Source organism: Aythya marila (genome assembly GCF_965140915.1).
Source record: "Aythya marila genome assembly, chromosome: 1".
Taxonomy (NCBI): Eukaryota; Metazoa; Chordata; class Aves; order Anseriformes; family Anatidae; genus Aythya; species Aythya marila.
Window position 1 is genome coordinate 3543021 of NC_139042.1, and position 18266 is coordinate 3561286.

The window sequence follows — 18266 nt, forward strand, 5'->3', positions numbered from 1 at the left end:
TTATGAATTTCCCATTAAAAGCATGCAAAACTAGGCTTGAATAAGATGTGTAATTACATCTGAAAAGTTAAACAAGAAGTTTTCGAACAACCCTTACGTGGTTGGTCAGCTTTTACCAGCTTCTTGACCCTCTGCCCTGATGTTTAACTACAAGACAAAACACAGAGGGCGGAGGTGAGGGGTTTGAACAGGGAAAACAAAGGTACACTTGAATCCTGAAAGGATTACAATATTAAGAAAACATTATCTGGCATTGAAATTTAAGATCGTAATGATCAGAACACTTCTCAGTTCATTTAAAATGATGAATCAGTCATCTGCTTGAAGAGATGAAACCTGTGAAGAAAAGGAGGACCTCAGATTTCTTCCGATTCAAAGCAGAAGCCAGAGAAAGAGAACTCTGGGATGGTATCGAGAAGAGAAGCCAACTACAGGAAGCTCTTATTAGGGGGTTGGAAACATTCGAGTGGTTTTAAATTTTCAAGTGATTTCAGTCACCTGAAGTTACAGATGTGGAACTTCTCCAAAGCCTTTCAGTGCTTGATTCTCGGTGGCAATGAACTTTGAACTTCTGAGCGTGAACTTTGCTTGTCTGTTAAATGAGAGGAGTTCAAGCACAGCATCTGGGAGGAAGATACCAGAAACAGGCCCAGTGCTCACAAGAAAGATGCCAAGATTTTGATATCCCCAATGAAAAAACGTCCAGAATGGAGGAATTGACTGATCATGCGTGGCCTGGGAGCACATGATAACCACGGAGCAGGAGGAAAGGATGAATTTCTGCTGGCCAGCTGGTGAACACAGCACCCCAAGGGTTTATCTGCAGCCCCAGCTGAGCAGTTTTATGGTTAGGAGTCTTCAGACCACAACATATCAGTCCTAAACAAAATAATTAAGAAATATCGTGAAAGCCTCACAGTAATCTCTTATTAGGCCACACCATGCAGGTTCACTCTTACAAGAAAGAGAAACAAATGAGAATGGGTTTTCCAATTTTATTGTAGGAAAGCACATAAGGGACAAGTGGAAAATTTCTTCACTGCTTCGTTTAGGCACTAAGCCTTTCCCACCACTACCACCCCCTTTAAAAAAAAAACAAAGAAAAAAAACCTGATTTATGAACACAGGTAGCATTTGGCTGCTGCACTACAAAGTTTCATGTATTAAGTGCTCCTAGAAAATCCCACCAAAGATTGCCACAAATTACTCAAATCGGAATACCAAATTTAGGTTTGAGGCCCTCTGTGAACAGAGGGTGACAAAAAACGGGGCTGCAGATTACAGGACCGAACGTTTGGGTCTCTGACCACAAGTCCTGTTGGTAAGGGGCTCCCTGGCCCTGGCACTCAGCACAGCTGCTTCAGGAGCGTGTTCAGCTCCTGCAACGCCTCAGGCAGGCTTTAACTGCCAGAAGTGCTGCTGAATTAAAAAACTAAACAGCTTTTCCCATCGCAGCACCAGTTCAGGCCAAGACCAGGACTCAGAAACAGATTCTGTATGACTTAGTGGTAAGGGATTCCATCTTTTTTTCAACCCCTGCTATTTAATCGCAGCGTTTCTAAAGGCATACAAGTGTGCAACAGGAGAGTGGGTTAAAATTCAGAGAGACAGACGGATATCCAACTCCTTTCATGTAAACCAAAAAGGTAACACCCTGCTGTGTTGCTATCACTCTAAGGCCCTTCCCACACAAGGACAATAACACTTCAGATTTTTTTTTTTTGGTTAAGGATTTAGGTACCAATGCGAAAATACAAGTTTCAGACAAAAAAAAAAAATATATCAAACCTCATTAGTTTCATCTCAGAGTATTGTTAAAATAAAAAAAAAGCAGAGATTTACATGCCTGAGCATTTACACAGTAAATAGCTTCAGCAGAAAATCTAAAGGCCTTGAGGAGTTCTGGCCCAGCACAGTTATTACTGGAATGCTGACTGAGAATTGCCTCGATTTTGTTGATTCAATACAGAAATAACATTTCCTCGAAACTCCTCAGCTACCTGAATAACTCCTGCATCAGTCTATCTGCTTCGAACAGTGACCAACGTTCTTCAGCACCTTTACTTTTCTGGCTGACACGTTTTGTAGAAGAGTAACACTGTTCTGGTTTGGTGCCTTGGAACGCAGCACATGGGTTTCGTTTTCAACCCAACAACCCCCTAAATGTATTTCTCTTAGTGGCAGGTTTCACCGCCTGGCAGGTTTGGGCATGATATAAACTTTGACGGGTTTGCTGAAGGGTATGGTCCCCTCGATGCCGTTTTCAGGCTGCGGGAGAGCCTCCATGCTCTCGTTCCAGGTCGATTTGGGAACCTTAGCAGTCGCCTTGCTCCGGTTGGAATTGTAGGCCAGCAGCAGCCGCACTTCAATCTGACACGGCTCTGAGGAGAAAAAAAAACAGAACAAGCCAAACATGAGTCCCTCATGGAGTGAACAAGCAATGCTGAACGAAAATGAACGTCTTATGTATTCTAATTCTAGGGTGAGAGATCAGAATCCAGCCTGGTGTTTGGAAACACAACCTTGTCATCGCAGGCAGCACAGAATTAAGCGCTGCTTTATTCCCTTCTGCCTCTTTGTCGTAGCTTAAAAAGAAAATCCTATGAGTAAATTCAAAATAAACTCCAAATAGAACTGTTAGAAGTTATTCCAACCCAATAATGATAAATTCATTAAAAAGCAGAGAACTAGCAGGCTTTCCCCTCTGTATTTATGGCAGGATCAAGTAAAATCCAGATGATGTCTGGGAAGACCCACAGCACAGGAGATTACTTGAAGATTCCCTTCAGCTGGAGGTCCTGCAAGCCAGCTTTTTGCCCTGTTTTTCAATCTCAGCAGTTAGACAAATATTCCCGATACTGCCCACAAGGTGATCTCACTTTGTTCTCCTCTCAGCGGTCATAATGAAAGCAGGCTTTTAGCCCACACAGAACAACCGAGCAGCAGAGCATGCTGGGCTAAATGTCAAAATTTTTCCCTTCTAGGCTGAAAAACACGATCCTTTTAGGTTTTTCTTACAGAGCACATTATCGAGACCTACAGGCAACTATGTAATTTAGAGATGAGAGGCCCAGCACTGCAGTGGCACTCTGAGACCTCATCGGCACCAGATGGAGCACAAAAAATAACCTTTTTTCCACGGTTATACCACAGTTCAGCTAACACCACCCTAAGATTCATCGTTTTGCCACAGCTCCTCTTCAATTTGTAGCTTCACAGCCACTGCTATTGCTTCTCATCTCCAGGACTTAAACCCCTTTTTTTATTTGGGCATCCTCCTTCCTGAGCGCACGCTTTTTACTGGCCTAAGTGAATTTATTTTTCATAAATTAAGGCAATTTTATTTTGTCTATTGCTTTGAATTCTGGTCCTGTTCTCTCAACCCGTCCCAGCTTGACGTCCACTCCACATTTTTATATGCCTAAGTGCTGATGTCAAAGTTATTAACTAAAATACTGGCTAGGGGAGACACCAGAGCAGAATCCCCTGGGATTAAAATGCTTTTCCTGCGTACACTGCAGAAGCAAAAATAAGGACCCAATTCAGGTCCCTCTGGTACAGGATCAACCTTTAAATCCAGATGCTTCCAGCTGCAGGAACAATACCGTTTTTTTGCTTCTCCAAATCAAAACAAAGATAAGCAGAATGAACAAATAGACTGTGGAGGTGCTATATAAAATGGAGTAAGTGGAACAGTAAAAAGAAAAAAAATCCCTTCATTAACAACATAGATCACCAAATCCTATTAACAGAAAATAAAATGCTCAGAGAAAAAGCCCACATTTGAATAAATGTGGGGAGTTTAAAAGGAAACAGGTGGGGAGTTTAAAAGGAAACAGGAGAAAGGGAGCTGCCAAAAACTCTTTGCTTTTGTTGCTTGAAGCCCACAAGCCAATTACTTTCACAGGGAAGCACAAACGCCAACTGTGACTGAATATGAACAGCAACACAACCACGTGAACTTGTACTGGTAGCGTTACCTGTCCATGCTGTATGCGAGAGGTAAACCTGAGTTATCAGCCTGTGCCTTCCAGGACCAGGATTTCGGAAGTCAGCGGGTTTGGGATGGATTAACTGCGCTTGTCCATCCGGATACAACACCTATAGGGAAAAAAAAAGGCAAAAAAACAAACTGAATGACAACTAGATTTGTACAAGATGCACTCGTTTGGTGCTTTCAAATTCACAAGTCACTGACACTGTTAATAAAACAAACAATTATTTGCAATTTAGAGGTATTGGCATCCTTATGCAAACCACCCCTAAGGCACAATCTTGTTGGCATTTGTGTCAAGCGACTGCTTACCTGAACTTTAACGGTTCCCTGGGGATCCTGCACGTGCTCCAGAGTCGCGTCGATGTCCAGTGCCACGACCAACCCCGAGGTAAACCTCAGAGGGTTATCGGATTCACCCGTCGGCTCAATGATATTCGCACTCGCTCTGTGGAGCTGCAAGAGGCCAAACGGTTGCCAAAAATAAGGGAGGAAAAAAAAAAAAAAGGGAAGAGATAATCATTACTGTTCTTAACAGAGAAATTGCGCGTGAACTTTGGATCATTTCAGATACTGCCAGGAATTATTAAATCTTCCTGACTTTTAGCAACAGTCTTAGGGACGCTAGGTAAGGAGAAAAAGGTGATGAAATCACACCTATAATACGAAATAACACTCCAATAATAAAGGAGTTGGACTAAATGCTCTTTGTGGCTCCCTTCCAACTTGGAACATGCTGCGAGTCCATGATAAAATCTTCATGGGCTATTAGGAACTATTTGGAAGCTGAAGACAGCCTGCAAGGCTATTGGCATTTTAATTCTCTGCATTAAACTGACCCGCTCTGGAAGAGGAAGGTGGAGGAAGGTACTCTGTCGCAGCGTTGTTTGAAGAATCTTGACCACTTCCGAAGGCTTGGATGTCACAAGTCTGGGCATCAAGTCCAGCAATTTATCTACAAAACTGCCTTGCATACGCGGGAGCTCAGAGATGAAACACCTGTATTAACATTGATTAAAAAAAGCTTATTTCAACATTTAGTGGTGTTGTTATCTTCAGACAAGCTGGTTAATCTTTATATTTAGTTACAGTGACAGAATGAGACACTGAGATTCCATTTCTGATGCATAACTCATACTTAAAATAATTTTGGCTAGCTCTGTTGGGACCATACCTTGTGTTCAAGTTGACAACACCAATAACACAGAACTCATTTCTTAAGTCCTGCATCAACATAGAGCCTAGCAGGCAAAGGAATCTGGATTTGAATCTGGATTTGCACAGGAGGAGGTAGAAATGTTGAAGTGAAGTCAACAGCACAGTCATGAGAACCAGCTGCTGTAAGGATGCGTCTACACAAAACTGCACGTGCCGCTCTCATGCTGTTTTGACAGTAAGAGTGCTAATTAAATGAAATTACAGGCAATTCCAGCACTCTGCATTCAATCTCAATGTCTCAAGGAAGAAATCCAGTTAGATGGAAGTGCCACTCCTCTTACAGTTGCTTTGTAAACTCTGGAGGTTGGTACATCTCGGGGAAGAGGTGCACGTGCCTCGTTATGTTGTGCTCTTTCATGTGGCTCACTAAATTGCTGACTCATTAGAGGATCTAACATAGCCACGCACCCAACACATGAATTCTCTGACCTTCTGCTGCAGGAAAGTTTCCAAAATGGCTTTGGTCTACCAATAAGAATATTAATTGTTATATTTGTGTAGTAAAATTTTAACAATTGAGCTAGAATCAGTAGGAAAAAAATAAGCTAGTTTAGAGGTCAAGAACAGAAGAGAATTCATTCCATAACAAGAGCTGCTCACAAGAGGAGAATTCGGTATTTCTTGTTCTTTATATAGAAGCAAAATTGGTCTAGCACCATACATCCCCACAAAACACTTTGTTAAACTGACTCCCTGGGGGCTTATTTGTTACTGTCAGCAACATTCCTGCCACATTTAGCAGGATTATTTTGTAAGCTCAGTAAATGCTTTGTGCAATTTGGTGAAAATATAGAATAAAAGGCGCTGTTTCTGTAGGTGATCAGCCTCTTGATCAACGGGCTCTCCTCCCTGCTTGTCAAGTCCAGCGTTGGGCTGTGTTTTCACCTAGGGTTAAGCCTGGACAGGAATTCTGGGCTTGTTCAAAAATCAGCTTCGGGTCCTAAAGCCCTGGAAGTGAGATTTTCTTCAAGATCCTGGTGATGCTCGAGAGGAGTTCAAAGTCCCTAAACAGAAGCCTCTGTCACCAGCTCACGGTTGGCAAGGATGGAGAAAAATCACCCTCTCCTAGGAATATGTGCTCTCTCCTGTGACTATCACTGCCCAGACAGCAAATTTCACCTACTCTGTCGTGTGATGCTGCTCAAATCTGGCAGGCTGAGGCTGCACGACCTAGACACGGGGATTTTACATGTAGAGGCGTTTTCTAGGCGACCTTACAGCTGACAAGATCTGTTAAAACTCAGTTTCTCTTTTGTGGAATTCCTCATGGCCTGTAGGAGTTGCATTCTGAAGACAAAGGGATTCAGTTTTGCTGATCCCAAGATCTAGCGTGAGGAAAAGACAGGAAGGAAGGGAAGAGTCCCGTGCACTGCCTACCAAATAAGCTAATCGTGATGGAATAGGTCCAACTCCCTTCTGTCACACACAACCATCAAACATGTGAACAATAGGTAGAATGGAATTTAATCAAGAACTAGAGGTGGAATCTGCTCAGTCACCTCTGGATACCTGTCTCTGGTGTAGCTAATTCCCTTCTGACTCCAAGGAAAAACCTCTGCATCGCTAATCTGACCCATTTTAGAGCTCCAAATGAGGGTAAGATGGAATAAGAACCTCTCTTTCTAGTGCAAAAAGAGCATAAGCAGTGGCCCACAGTGTAAATGTAAGATGATCCCCACATTGAGTATGTAGATTGCCCACTTCTTAACTTCAAAGTTGGAAATTTGGCAAGAGGAAAAGAGAAATTCCCCTTTTGTCACACTCCTGATTTGATGTTTAGAATGGAGTTTCCTTCGTGCTTTATCGTTATCTCATGAGAGCAGGCCCTAACGTAGGAGAGCAACAGGGGAAGGGAGATGCAAAGAGATTAAAAATGAATGGGATATTCCCCAATGATAATGAGCTTTAATGGGCCCAGGTAATTTGATGGCAATCATCAAGTAAATGCAGAAGCTGTGAAGTGAATGAGGGATCACAAAGCACCTCCAAATACTTTGCAAAGATGTGAAAAATGCTCCAAGTACAGAAAAACCCCACACTAACTCCAGAGAGATCTGAAAGGGCCTTCAGTATAGAACTGCTTGTCCTAGCACACTGCTGAAGAGGTGGGATTTTGTGACAGCCTCTTTCAGAGCCTGACCCGTAGGTTCAGCGAGCAAAAGGGAAAACAAATATCCTATATTTAGGGCAGAATTCCCCCATTATATGGCTATGAATTTATTTCATTTTATTTCAGTTTTACATACTTAGGAAAGCCAAGTTTGGCACATTCTAGACCAACTTACGTACAGAATAATTGTCACCAGCCTTCAGATCATTTCACATCAACTTCAGTTCTAAAATACAAAGCAAAAAAGCAATGGAATTTCTCACCTCTGAAAGGAATCTACTTCCTGTAGGAACTTCTCACACATCCCAAAAAGGGGTTCCACTCTGTAACGAAGATAACATTCCTCACTTTATTTCTGAATAAAGAAAACTGGCTCTGTGGTCATAAGCACTGAGGTGTTTTGAAATCCAGTTCAAGCTCCTTAAAACTGTAAGATCTTAAAGACAATTCCAGAAATGCATTCTCCCCAGGAGAAAAAAAAAAATCAGCTGCCATTTTCCTGCCTCCATCCACAGCCCCCTCCACAAGAAATCCCTTGTCACAAGAAATCCCTTGTGTTTGCAGAAGGCACTAAGTTCCCAAAGCCATGGCTAGAAAATATTAACTTTCCACCTATAAAAGAGGGTAAGAGGCAAATATATCACAGACCTCTATGGCAACACAGCAAATTGATAGCAACAGATTCAAAGCAAAAGTAAGGAAAAAAAAGGATTTAAACCACCTTGCTCTAACTCCGCTAGATGAACTTTAATTCTAGAGCCATTTAAACCCAAGCATAACCTTATTCACCTGGGCAGCTAAAATGAACCACACAGAGCCTCTTCTGTTACCTGAACTGTGTATTTTGGCTGTCCCACAAATGTTGGTAGTAAATGAGTCAAAAAGGCAATTCTTTCCTGATGATTTAAGCTCAAAACAAAGTAATGTGGCTGTTGCATTCTTCAATATGTCATTTTTTCCTCATTTAAATATGACCCAAGTTTCAATTCTAAGACACTCTGGACAATGTTTTTAACGTATGTAATGTTTTTACCCTAGTTTTCTTCTTGCATGTTTGTACCTGAGAGAGCTCATCTCTCCCAACACGTCTTCCCAATAATTTTGTCATCTGATTTAGTACCGTGCCATTACGTAGCTACACCAAAGACACAAGGTTCTTCATTCTGCAACTGTTTATTGCTAAGCCACGATGTTTTCTGTGTAGAATTTAGCCTTGACACTCTGCGAAACAAAGTTTGAGAATACAAAGCTTCCAGGTAACCCTAAGAAGCTCTTCTCACCGTCCTTACCCTCTGGCGGTGCGTGCCGTCACTATCAGCTGTAAGGCCTTCGCCTGCAGTCTCATGTGGTGGATAATGACCACTTGCTTGTTTTCCACCCCGCTGTACATGAACTCCATCTTGTACGTTTCTTCCACGATCTGTCAGACAGACACCACGGGGGTAACAAGCCATCAGACTTCAATTTTTGTTGCCCAGTCGCGGGCAACAAAAATTTATCTGCTGAATAGATGGGCTTAAGTAGACAAGAGAAGTGCTGAAATTAATAGCACTGGGCTCAGTAAAACTGTACAGAAGCAACAACTTACGAGTTATTTAATAAGATTCCCTCACCTTGCGCTGACGGGAAGTGATCTACACTCACCATCACAACAGGAAAAACTTCCCTGGGGGTCCACACGCTGCTAAGAAGGGCACCCAAGAACGACAGTTCAATTAGAGGAGATTTAAGAAGCTGATAGGCTTCTGTTTTCCCTGGGGACAACTGTCAACAGCACAGGAGGTTGTGATGCACAGCAGTAGCTGCCTCTTAAAACATTTTAATTAACTGGAGACTCAAGATGTCAGCCTAACTTCCCAGCAGATCCAGGAACTTGCTTTTACCTTAGATTTGTTTCCGGATTATTGAATAGCTCATTTTGTCCCTGAAGATAGAAGAACTTAGCTTTGTTTTTTGTTTTGTTTGATGATCTGATCCTGGAAAAAAACATCACAAACAGCTCTCCACTCTTTCTTACTATTCAGGAAGACGTGTGTGATGTTTGCCTTTTTCCAGTGGTCATAAATCTCCCCCAGTGCCACCTGATTTGATCTTTTGAAGATGACAGAAACTGCTCTGCTTTGGGGAGTTAAGATTTACTCGGACAGACTGTGGTAGAAGGTCAGAAATGCGTTGTTGTCACATGGCCAAGGAGGCTTGGATCTGAGGACTTGCCTCCAGATCTGGATCCCTGGATCTGAGGATGCAGCCCCGGCTGCTTCAGCCTCACCTGCTTGGCCGCAGCAGATGCCAACGCGTTCTGTTTCAGGTACAGAGGAGCCGCCACGTTCCACAGCTTCTCCTGCAAGGCCTAGAGAAGAAAACCACGAAAGGTGATCATAAATAAACACCCAGTTGAGTCTAAGCATTACAACCCTGTGCTAGATGAAATGGGCTTAGGAACAGGGAATGTGCCCCGTTTCTTGGCTCTACACCAACAGGTTGTTTGAAAGAGCAGGGCAAAGGTTCCTTTTTGCTTTTAAGCACAACACAGGGCACTGAAGCCTCCAAAATCTGTGTTTTTATATAAGCACACCCAGACACCTACATAGCTATAAAATAAGAAACTGAAGTTGAGAATAACATTAACAATGCTGGGAACGAGGGGCTGGCTGAGCTGCAGACTTTTCAAGTACTTTTTTAAGGAGAACTTCATGCAGAACACAGCCGCTTATTAGCGAAACAATAACCCACTGCATTATCACCTCCTTGAGACTAAGAGCTGGGCATTCTCAGATTGCAGGCAGAAAGTGGAAACAATAACAACTGTCCCCAGAAACGCACCCACGCCGTCATATTTCTGAGCCTTCCTGTTGACAGTTTCCACCCCCTTTTTGCCCAAAAAGATCCCGGAGTTACTGAGCGTAACACAGCTGCTGGTATTGGCACTATAGAAACCCCATTTGCTTTTTGGTTTATGTTAAAAACAATCAAGAAGATTTTACTGGATGATTTATATCACTTTTTTTTTGTTTGTTTGTTTTAAAGCTGCCTGACCTCAGATACAAGAAAACCCAAAAGTGGCTGTAGCCAAAGCTCAAGAACCTGCACGCTGTATCGTTCACCTAGGCTGGCCCCAGAATCCCATTTAAAAATGGGATCCCTACAAAGGGCAGGGTACGTAGAGCCTTTTAGAGTCCAGAAGTTTTTGGCATTTGAGGGAAAATTAAAATGCTTTTTTCCCCTCCAGTAGTTTCTGTTGTGGTGGGAAAAGAAACAATTGGAAAGAAATCTACTAAAAAGGGCTGCTCTGACATCAGGGTTCTCTCTGCTGCCTCAAAATTCCTAATTGCATGATATTAGGAGTTAGTTTTAATTTCAGCCACATTGCTGACTCCTCTCCATCACTGAGAGGCTGACTGTTTCTTCTACAGCTCAAGGAAAGAACGGCTTGGGCAGTGTTTACCCACTTCTTCCAGACAGAGCACTGCAGGGTGGCTCACTCCAGTCAGCCCCTGGAGAAAGGCACCAAGGCCATCTCCAAACGCTGGTCCCCTGCACATTCTGCTTTGGGAGAAGCTCTGAATTTTGGAGAATCATAGAATGGTTTGGGTTGGAAGTGGTCCTTGATTAAGGATAATTAATTCCTCAATTAACTACGAAGGGAATTCTAACACCACTCATCTACAACGTTTTCTTTGGGTTAGAAACATGTTCCAAGGAGCTGAGGGCTGCTACATTCCAAGCAGCAGCTACGTATTTAGAGAAATTGAAATTCCTTCTTGGTTTTATGTAACAAAGCTCTTACTGCATCCCTTCTGGAAACTTGTTTGCGGTCTCTCCATACGTACAGGTTATGTTTGAGGACTTAAACTCACTCACACGCTGTTGTCAGCTTAAAGCTTGAGGAGCAAAGCAAAAAACTGAGTTCCTGTTTAAGCTGACTTCAAAAAGGGTCGCTGCCATGGCGTCAAAAGAACCATTTCATCTGCTAATACCAAATGGATAGATCATTTCAGCATGGTAAAGCACGATTGATATTTTGCTCAATCAAGCCTTAAGAATTCCTCTGGCATTGGTGCCAAAAAAGCTGGGTACAAAAGAGTCTAGAAAAACTCCATTTTCAGCAGCAGTTCAGCAAAAAGCATTCCAGCGGTCTCTTGCAGAGAAAAGCGAACTCTCTTAACGTGAAAGGCTGCAGAGTGGCTGTTCCCACTGTGATTTCTGTTAGGAAATAAGCTCTTTGCTGGCAAAATGCACGTGAGCCAACAGAAGTTGTACGTGCAACAGCAGAGCTGTGCAATGGTGTGTTATCTGCAAAGTTACCACATAAATTATTTGCCACAGAAGGGAAGCAGGGATATCAGAAATCCGCTGGATCTGAGCTTTCATCACGGATCAGTTTTCATTTAAGAAGTTCATCACTGCCACGGATTGGGGGCATTGTGAAGAAGAGCCCTAGAAAGCCAGCTGAAGTCAAACCTTGATGAGGAGCAGCTGACACTGCAGGTAAGTCGCCGTGAAGTCTGCCATCCCTGCCAGCTCCGACTGCAGCTCCCCGAGCCTCTGAAGATCACTGAAGCAAGAGAAAAAGAAGGAGAAAAAAAAGCGTTGAGACAGCAGGAGGCTGAAATGCACACGGAACGCAGCAGGCAGCTATTCCTGCATCCTGCTTTTTCCTCACCCTGAGAACGGGCAGCAGAAGCAGCAGGAAAACACGCTCTACAAAACAGTTTGCACCTTGGGACTTGGCATCTCCGTTTTTCCTGGAGGCCGGCGGAGGCAGCAGTAAGTCTGTCAGCCCACGTTACTCCGCGGCCCTACAGGAACCACAGGGCAGAGCAGTTCCAGGTTTCACTCCAAAAGTGAAAAAGCTCCAGCTTTCCCCAGCAGCTAACGAGGCGTTTGCGTTACGCTGCTGGGAAATCTACCTACTCCTGATGGCTGGGAAAGGATGCTTGGAACACGCTGGGCTCGTGTAAGCAGGCAGCTCTGAAATATAGCTGCCTTTTTAAAACAAACTCCAAGCTGCTGTACTGATACCTGCCCAACTGGCTGCTGCCTGTGGTCTGGTACAGTTATTTCTTGTAAATCAAACAGCCACCTAAGGGACTTTTATCCTGATAGGTTAAAAAATAGATGGTTAATGGAACATGGAAAGGCTTTAGGTCTCTACTCTGAGGTATGTTTTAAAGCATGCATTAAGGAAACAAAATTCATTTTTGGTTCTGCGACAAAAACTAAGTTGGATAACGTGGATTTAACATCTTCGTTCTCTGCATTTTGCTTTGATCCAAAGGTGTACTAAAATTGTCATTCTACTTTCAGATTTCCTACTATATTATCAAAAAATGTGTTGTTTTTTTTTTCCCCTTCAGGTAACCCTTTTCGTTTGGTGCATATTTATCTTCGTACCTACGATACAATTCCGGACCTTGAGCTCTGCTACACCCGAAGCCTGTCATCTGGCACCACATCCATGAGACGCTCTGGATTTGTCACCAAAAGAAAATCTTCCCTAAGCCTTCCCTGAAGGCAGGGGCAGCAGAACCAGCCTCGCACTGACTCAATTCCACCTTTTCCAGGGGACAAGAGAGAGCTAACGTGGAGCAGGATGGCATCCTGCAGCTACAAGCTACTCAGAGCCTCCGTTTCCCAGTCCTGTGTGGTTCCCACCACCACCAATCCTATTTTCTTACAGATCTTTAACAGATTTCAACGTCCCTGCGAGACAAAAAAAAATAAATCCTGCTGTACAGACGGAGAAACTAAACCCCAAAGACCAAATTACTAAAAAGCCTGCACAGTTTCAGCTGTGAAGCCTGGGGGCAGAGTGTCAGGCCTGAGCGTGGTTCCAAATGCCAGTCACCAGCAGCCACCAGGAGGTCTGCATTACTTCCCCCGATGACAATAAGGAGGGAGCCGTGTTCCACCACAGGATGGCTGCTGTTTTCCTCCTACCTCCCTCTTCCCAGCACCAAAATCGTCAGAGCAGCAAAAAAATTTTTCCCCTCTGCAAAATAACCTTCAGCACCCTTTTGTTTTCATCTTAAATCCTCCCTTCTCCTAAGGGGGGAAAAAAAACCAGCTGGGTTAGCACAGCTCCTGGGTGGTGATGCTTGAAAAAAAAAAAAAATAAATAAAAAGCCAAGCAAATGATTTCCACCAGCTCCAAACCGTTGCTGTCCTTTGCTGCACATCAGCTGCGCGTGCAGCCATCTCAGGCACTACTGCTGGCCTCAAAATGGAAACTGTTCCCAGCCCCTGAGGTTCCCAGCGTTTCATTGTGCCGCTGAGATTTCGGATGCTTTGCCAAGAGATAACCTGCTCAAAGCATTTCCTGCACTCAGGGCTCCCAGGCTGCGTTTCAGGCAGCTTCAAAACAGCTGAGGAGAAGCCACGTAGCTCTCAGAAGCAGGTTTTCAGCGAGGAGCACGCTGTTTATTCTCCACTGCAGGTGGGTGTGAAAGCAATTTGCAGCTACACGCACAGAAAAGGCAGATTTTTTGGGGGGAAAAAAAGCTTTCTGGAATTCTGTAATCCAAATAAAGCACGTTAGACCGTTTTGCTAACTCTCTAAACTAAGGCTCTTGTCCTCTTTCCAAGCAGACAGATCGCACTGAAAGGATCCTTTTCAAGTGCTTTGTTTGTGCAAATCAGGCCCCAGATGAAATGGGGAAGGCAGCATAAAACTCACAGTCAGAAGCCACACTGTAACCTCATCTATCCAGAGAGCAGCACGCAGTAACATTGTCTCTTCCATAAAAAAACCTCTCTGAATTCCAAACTGATGAAGAAGACAAAGTCCTTTAACAGTGGGACTGGTGACAGGAACCCAACAGAGCAACAGAAGCAGGTCCTCTCCCACAGGACCTAGAAACTGGACGACCGAAGGGGAAAACCCCACAAACAAGCTAAAAAACCAACCCTGTACACATACGTCACAAATAAGCTGATCAAAATGAGGCACACGTACAGGGAAAGAACTTGAAATGGCACACTAGGCCATCATCCATAAAAACAAAGTATATTTTAGGTATATTTTCTGATAAATGAGCAGTCCAAGATGCAGTACTCTCGCCATACCCAGAAGAGACGTCCACCTAAAACCCTCACTGATTATTCAGTGCAGCAGAGCCAAGATCATCAGCTTTATTTTCAACAGCCCATGAATTCTGTTTGGCCAAAGTGCTCTCGAGAGGAAGGCTTGGACTAAATGCCAAAGGGCAAAGAAAAACGTTGACATTCAGAAAGAAAGCAGCTACGTCAGAGAAGCTGCTGCTCATACCCCATCTTCTGATGAGCAGGACAGCCACGGCCTTACCGAATGGTGAATTCCAGCAGCTCCTGTATGCCCTGCGGGTCGAGGTGCTGTAGGTTGTAAACCCTCTCCAGGCTCTGGTGCAAGAACTGCTGGGAAGGATCTTCGTGCGGCGTAATGCTGGGAGAGACGGGGGAGGACACCAGCTTCCTGCCTGGCAACTAAGCAGAAAGAAGCACGTGCATGCGACGGGAAGCCCAACACAAGTCAGAGCCCTGCAAAATGCTGCTGCATTATTGAACTGCTACCAACTGCGAGCTCCAGTTCATTTCTCCGATTCAAAATTTACACCACGGCTTTGGAGCCTGTAAATTGTTCGTTAACGCTCTCGATTTTACAATCTGTTTGTAGCTTGAGATCTTCAGATCAAACATCAGCGTGCCTTGGAGGGAAACATCTTCCTCATCCGTTAACTACGAAGCCGTGAAATCGGGGGAAGTCCAAGACCACACAACCTGCAGTCCGGTTTATGAGCTGTGACAGGATTTAGGACCGACTTCAATCCCACCTGTACTTCCAGGCAGGAAAAGCTTGCTTCAAAGTGGCAAGGAACACACCCGTGAATAAACTGTTTAGGTAGGAGAGAAGCCAAACGTTGCAAGACCTACAAAAGGCTGAGCTCCCCTTCCCCATAGGGGAAGCTTTACAGAAAGCTCCTGGGATCGTGCCTCTAGCATTCTTTTCTCAGCAGCAGAGCATGTGCTACCCTCACTTGAGAGCAGTAACTTTATTCTCCCCCTAAATATAACAAAATCCATATTGTAGCAATTTAATATTTGGCTCTCCTTCCTGAACATCCACTTCAATATTCACTTTTGTGGGGAAAAAAAAATTTTCAGAATCAAAGTATTACAGGCTGGCGGACACGGAAGAGAGCAACAATATTCAAAACAGAGCGGGAAAGCACAAACCTGGGCGATTCAACTTACTCTTAAAGGAGGGACCAGATGAGAGAGACTGTCCCGAAGGTAGGCGTAGTGTCTGAATGTATGATCCGAAAACAGCGCTGGCATTGTTGGGCAACTCTTCGCGGCGTTGAAAATCAGAACCAGAACAGCAATGTCTATTGAAACGGATTGTTAACGAAAAATAAAACAACCACCAGAAGAGCTCTTTGGGGACAGCACGTTAAAAACAACTCAACAGCTTTTTCTTTGCTGGAGACTGTTTAGGAAGTTCTTTACAGGCAAAGAATGCTGAGCAAAACCCAAAGAGGCAGCTGTCGGGGCAGAGAGAAATGAAGTACAAAGAGCAAACACTACGGAATGGGCCACATCGGAGAAAGGAGGCTACTGCCAGTGAGGCTCTGAGACAGCTCGAAGGATAGCAGCCAGTAAGGAGTTCACAAAAGGGACCTGAACCCGTTTCCCAACTCCTGCAAATCTTCTGTATCTGCGAGCTGCCAAGCATAAAGGCTCCAACCTGAGGAACCAGTTCCTCCTCCTCGCCCCAGATCCTTTCCAAGTTTTCAGGTGAAGCTATTCAGCCAGCTTCATTCAAACCTGCCTGGCACTCTGAATGAGAACACCCTTTGTTTTTAGCTAGCAGTTTACTCACTGGAACAGTACCACGCAGGTCTACCTTGTTGTTTCTGGCTCCCAAGGCTTTCTTCACAGAGCATTTCTCTGTAAAATTTGGTGGCAATTTACATCCAGAACATTCTCTGGAATAACAGTTCATGGTTTTCACCCCTCAAAGTTCCTTTGATCCTCAACTCCTAAGACAAATTGACTCAAATGACTCCTTAGCTGTCTGATTAAGGATTTACCTTTCTCTCCACCTGATCCCTGCCCTTTTCAATTCTCACAAGATATTTAATCTGCTAGCTAATGGCCTCTGAGCTGTGAGAAAAATAAGGACTAGCTTTGCAGACCAGAGCAACTCATTGCATGGAAAACCACTCAGCTAAAGCATTTTCCAAATCAGTGCAAGCTAAACGTGTATTTTCACATCAAAGGGCTCATCTGGAAAGCCTAAATCTTGACAAATTGTTTGATAACCAGATCATTCATTATAACATTAAAAAAAGGCTAATTATACCACACTGGTGTTTATGAAGATGGTTACAGGTAACGGTTATTCCATCATTTGCTGAGTAATAAAACTCAGTAATAAAAGTGACAAAGGGATTCAGAAATAGTCACGGGATTTCCTGCTAGTCTGGAGTGGTTTAATAAACGTAAGCATCAGGAAAACACAAAGAAGTCTTTTACAGTCAAAGAGATTGTTTGGCTTCATTAAAAGGATACAGGCTGGATCATCCATGTCTGGTTCTGGAGTGTCAAAGAATGGATGTGTGCTCAGCAGCTCGGGGACTAATGGAAGCACCAAAGTGGGATGCCGGCTTCCCAAGAACTTCAAGCACCTGTGAACAGATTAAAATGTTTCTTAGGAAACTTGTACATCGCAAAGTGCAATGTTTTAAGACATTATTGTACTGTAGGGGCACTTTGAGGTGTCAGGCAGCAAGAAAAATCCTCCCGTTCAAGGCTACGTGCAAACTCGGGGCAGCACTGTCTCTTCAGGGCTAAGGATTTGTCTTAGAGTTTGAGAGAATCCAAGAAAACTGAAAAGACGGCTTGAAAAAACAAGCAGTAATAAAAAATAGTTTACTTAAGCTGTCCAAGAGATAGTTAACAGCTGGAGCTATACAACCTAAGAAAAACTTTCATATTAAATGATAACTAAATAATAAATATTAAAAACTTTAAGTGTTTTTTCTTCAAAAAAAGCTAGAAGAGTAAGGAAGTAAAAGACTAAGCAAATGAAACAAAACAACCAAAAAAAAAAACACACAACAAAACCAAACCCTACTGAACTCCAAAAACAATATAAGAGTATACTAGAAGGAAAAGCAGACTAGAAAACAGGTTCTCTGGTAATAACCAAGAACTCCATCTCAGGCTATGTGTGCTGAAGCATCACTTCCTTTGTCTCTTCCATTAAGCGACAAAAAACCCCTTAAGTGTTCATTATTTTTCCTCAGACAGAAAAAAAATCCCTCCACCAGCACGACGCCATGCAGCCAATCCCCTTGCCATGGCTGAGCTAGCCAGCTGCTGGAGAATATCGCTACTCAACGTAGCACAAAACATTAATTGCACAGAGGAGGTAACTTTTAAACTGGAGGGTGAAAACAGCTTTTCTGGAAACCCTGAGAATGCTGTGACTGCTTGTAATACAGGTGTTTTTTTTTTTTTTCCCAGCATGGTCATCACTTCTGGATTCCCACAAGTATTGAGAAGCAAGGAAAATGTGGAGTTTCTCTGTCAGTTGTGAATATGTACAACATCTGCACAGCTGCCATTCCAAGGATTTACCCACCAACAGGATTTTAGACCCGTTATCTTCTTAGCTAGTTCAACATTTGCCTAAAGCCTCAGTTTTTAACAAAGTAGGAAACTAAGGAGACACACGAGGACGCTGAACACACTTACTTCCAGATGGATTCTCTGTCTGTGGGATACTTCGTCAGGTTTTTCAGAAGTTCCACCAGCGCGAGATGGATGCCTTCTTTAGTTGAGACATTGGTGCAACACAGCAGCTCGTGCAGAGCTTCCCGAATGTCCCTTGAAGAATCCTAAAACAAAAAAAAACAAGAATCCTAAAACAACATCCTGAGCAAATCCCAAACAACAATGCTA

At 43.5% G+C, this 18266-nt stretch overlaps 1 protein-coding gene across 1 annotated transcript in view; it reads right to left on the reverse strand.

The window, feature by feature from the left end:
- Positions 1-1026: 1026 nt before the first annotated feature.
- The window catches only part of INTS4 (integrator complex subunit 4), a 30305-nt gene continuing 13065 nt past the window's right edge, over positions 1027-18266 (reverse strand). Inside the window, exons 12-23 of the mRNA XM_082761134.1 lie at positions 18060-18202; positions 16872-16987; positions 15552-15685; positions 14626-14783; positions 11784-11877; positions 9592-9672; positions 8612-8742; positions 7586-7645; positions 4834-4993; positions 4307-4450; positions 3981-4101; positions 1027-2381 (exon numbers count right to left, since the gene is read on the reverse strand). Coding sequence (XP_082617260.1) covers positions 2188-2381; positions 3981-4101; positions 4307-4450; positions 4834-4993; positions 7586-7645; positions 8612-8742; positions 9592-9672; positions 11784-11877; positions 14626-14783; positions 15552-15685; positions 16872-16987; positions 18060-18202 — 1536 coding nt within the window. The 3' untranslated portion in view covers positions 1027-2187. The remainder of the gene's footprint in view (positions 2382-3980; positions 4102-4306; positions 4451-4833; positions 4994-7585; positions 7646-8611; positions 8743-9591; positions 9673-11783; positions 11878-14625; positions 14784-15551; positions 15686-16871; positions 16988-18059; positions 18203-18266) is intronic.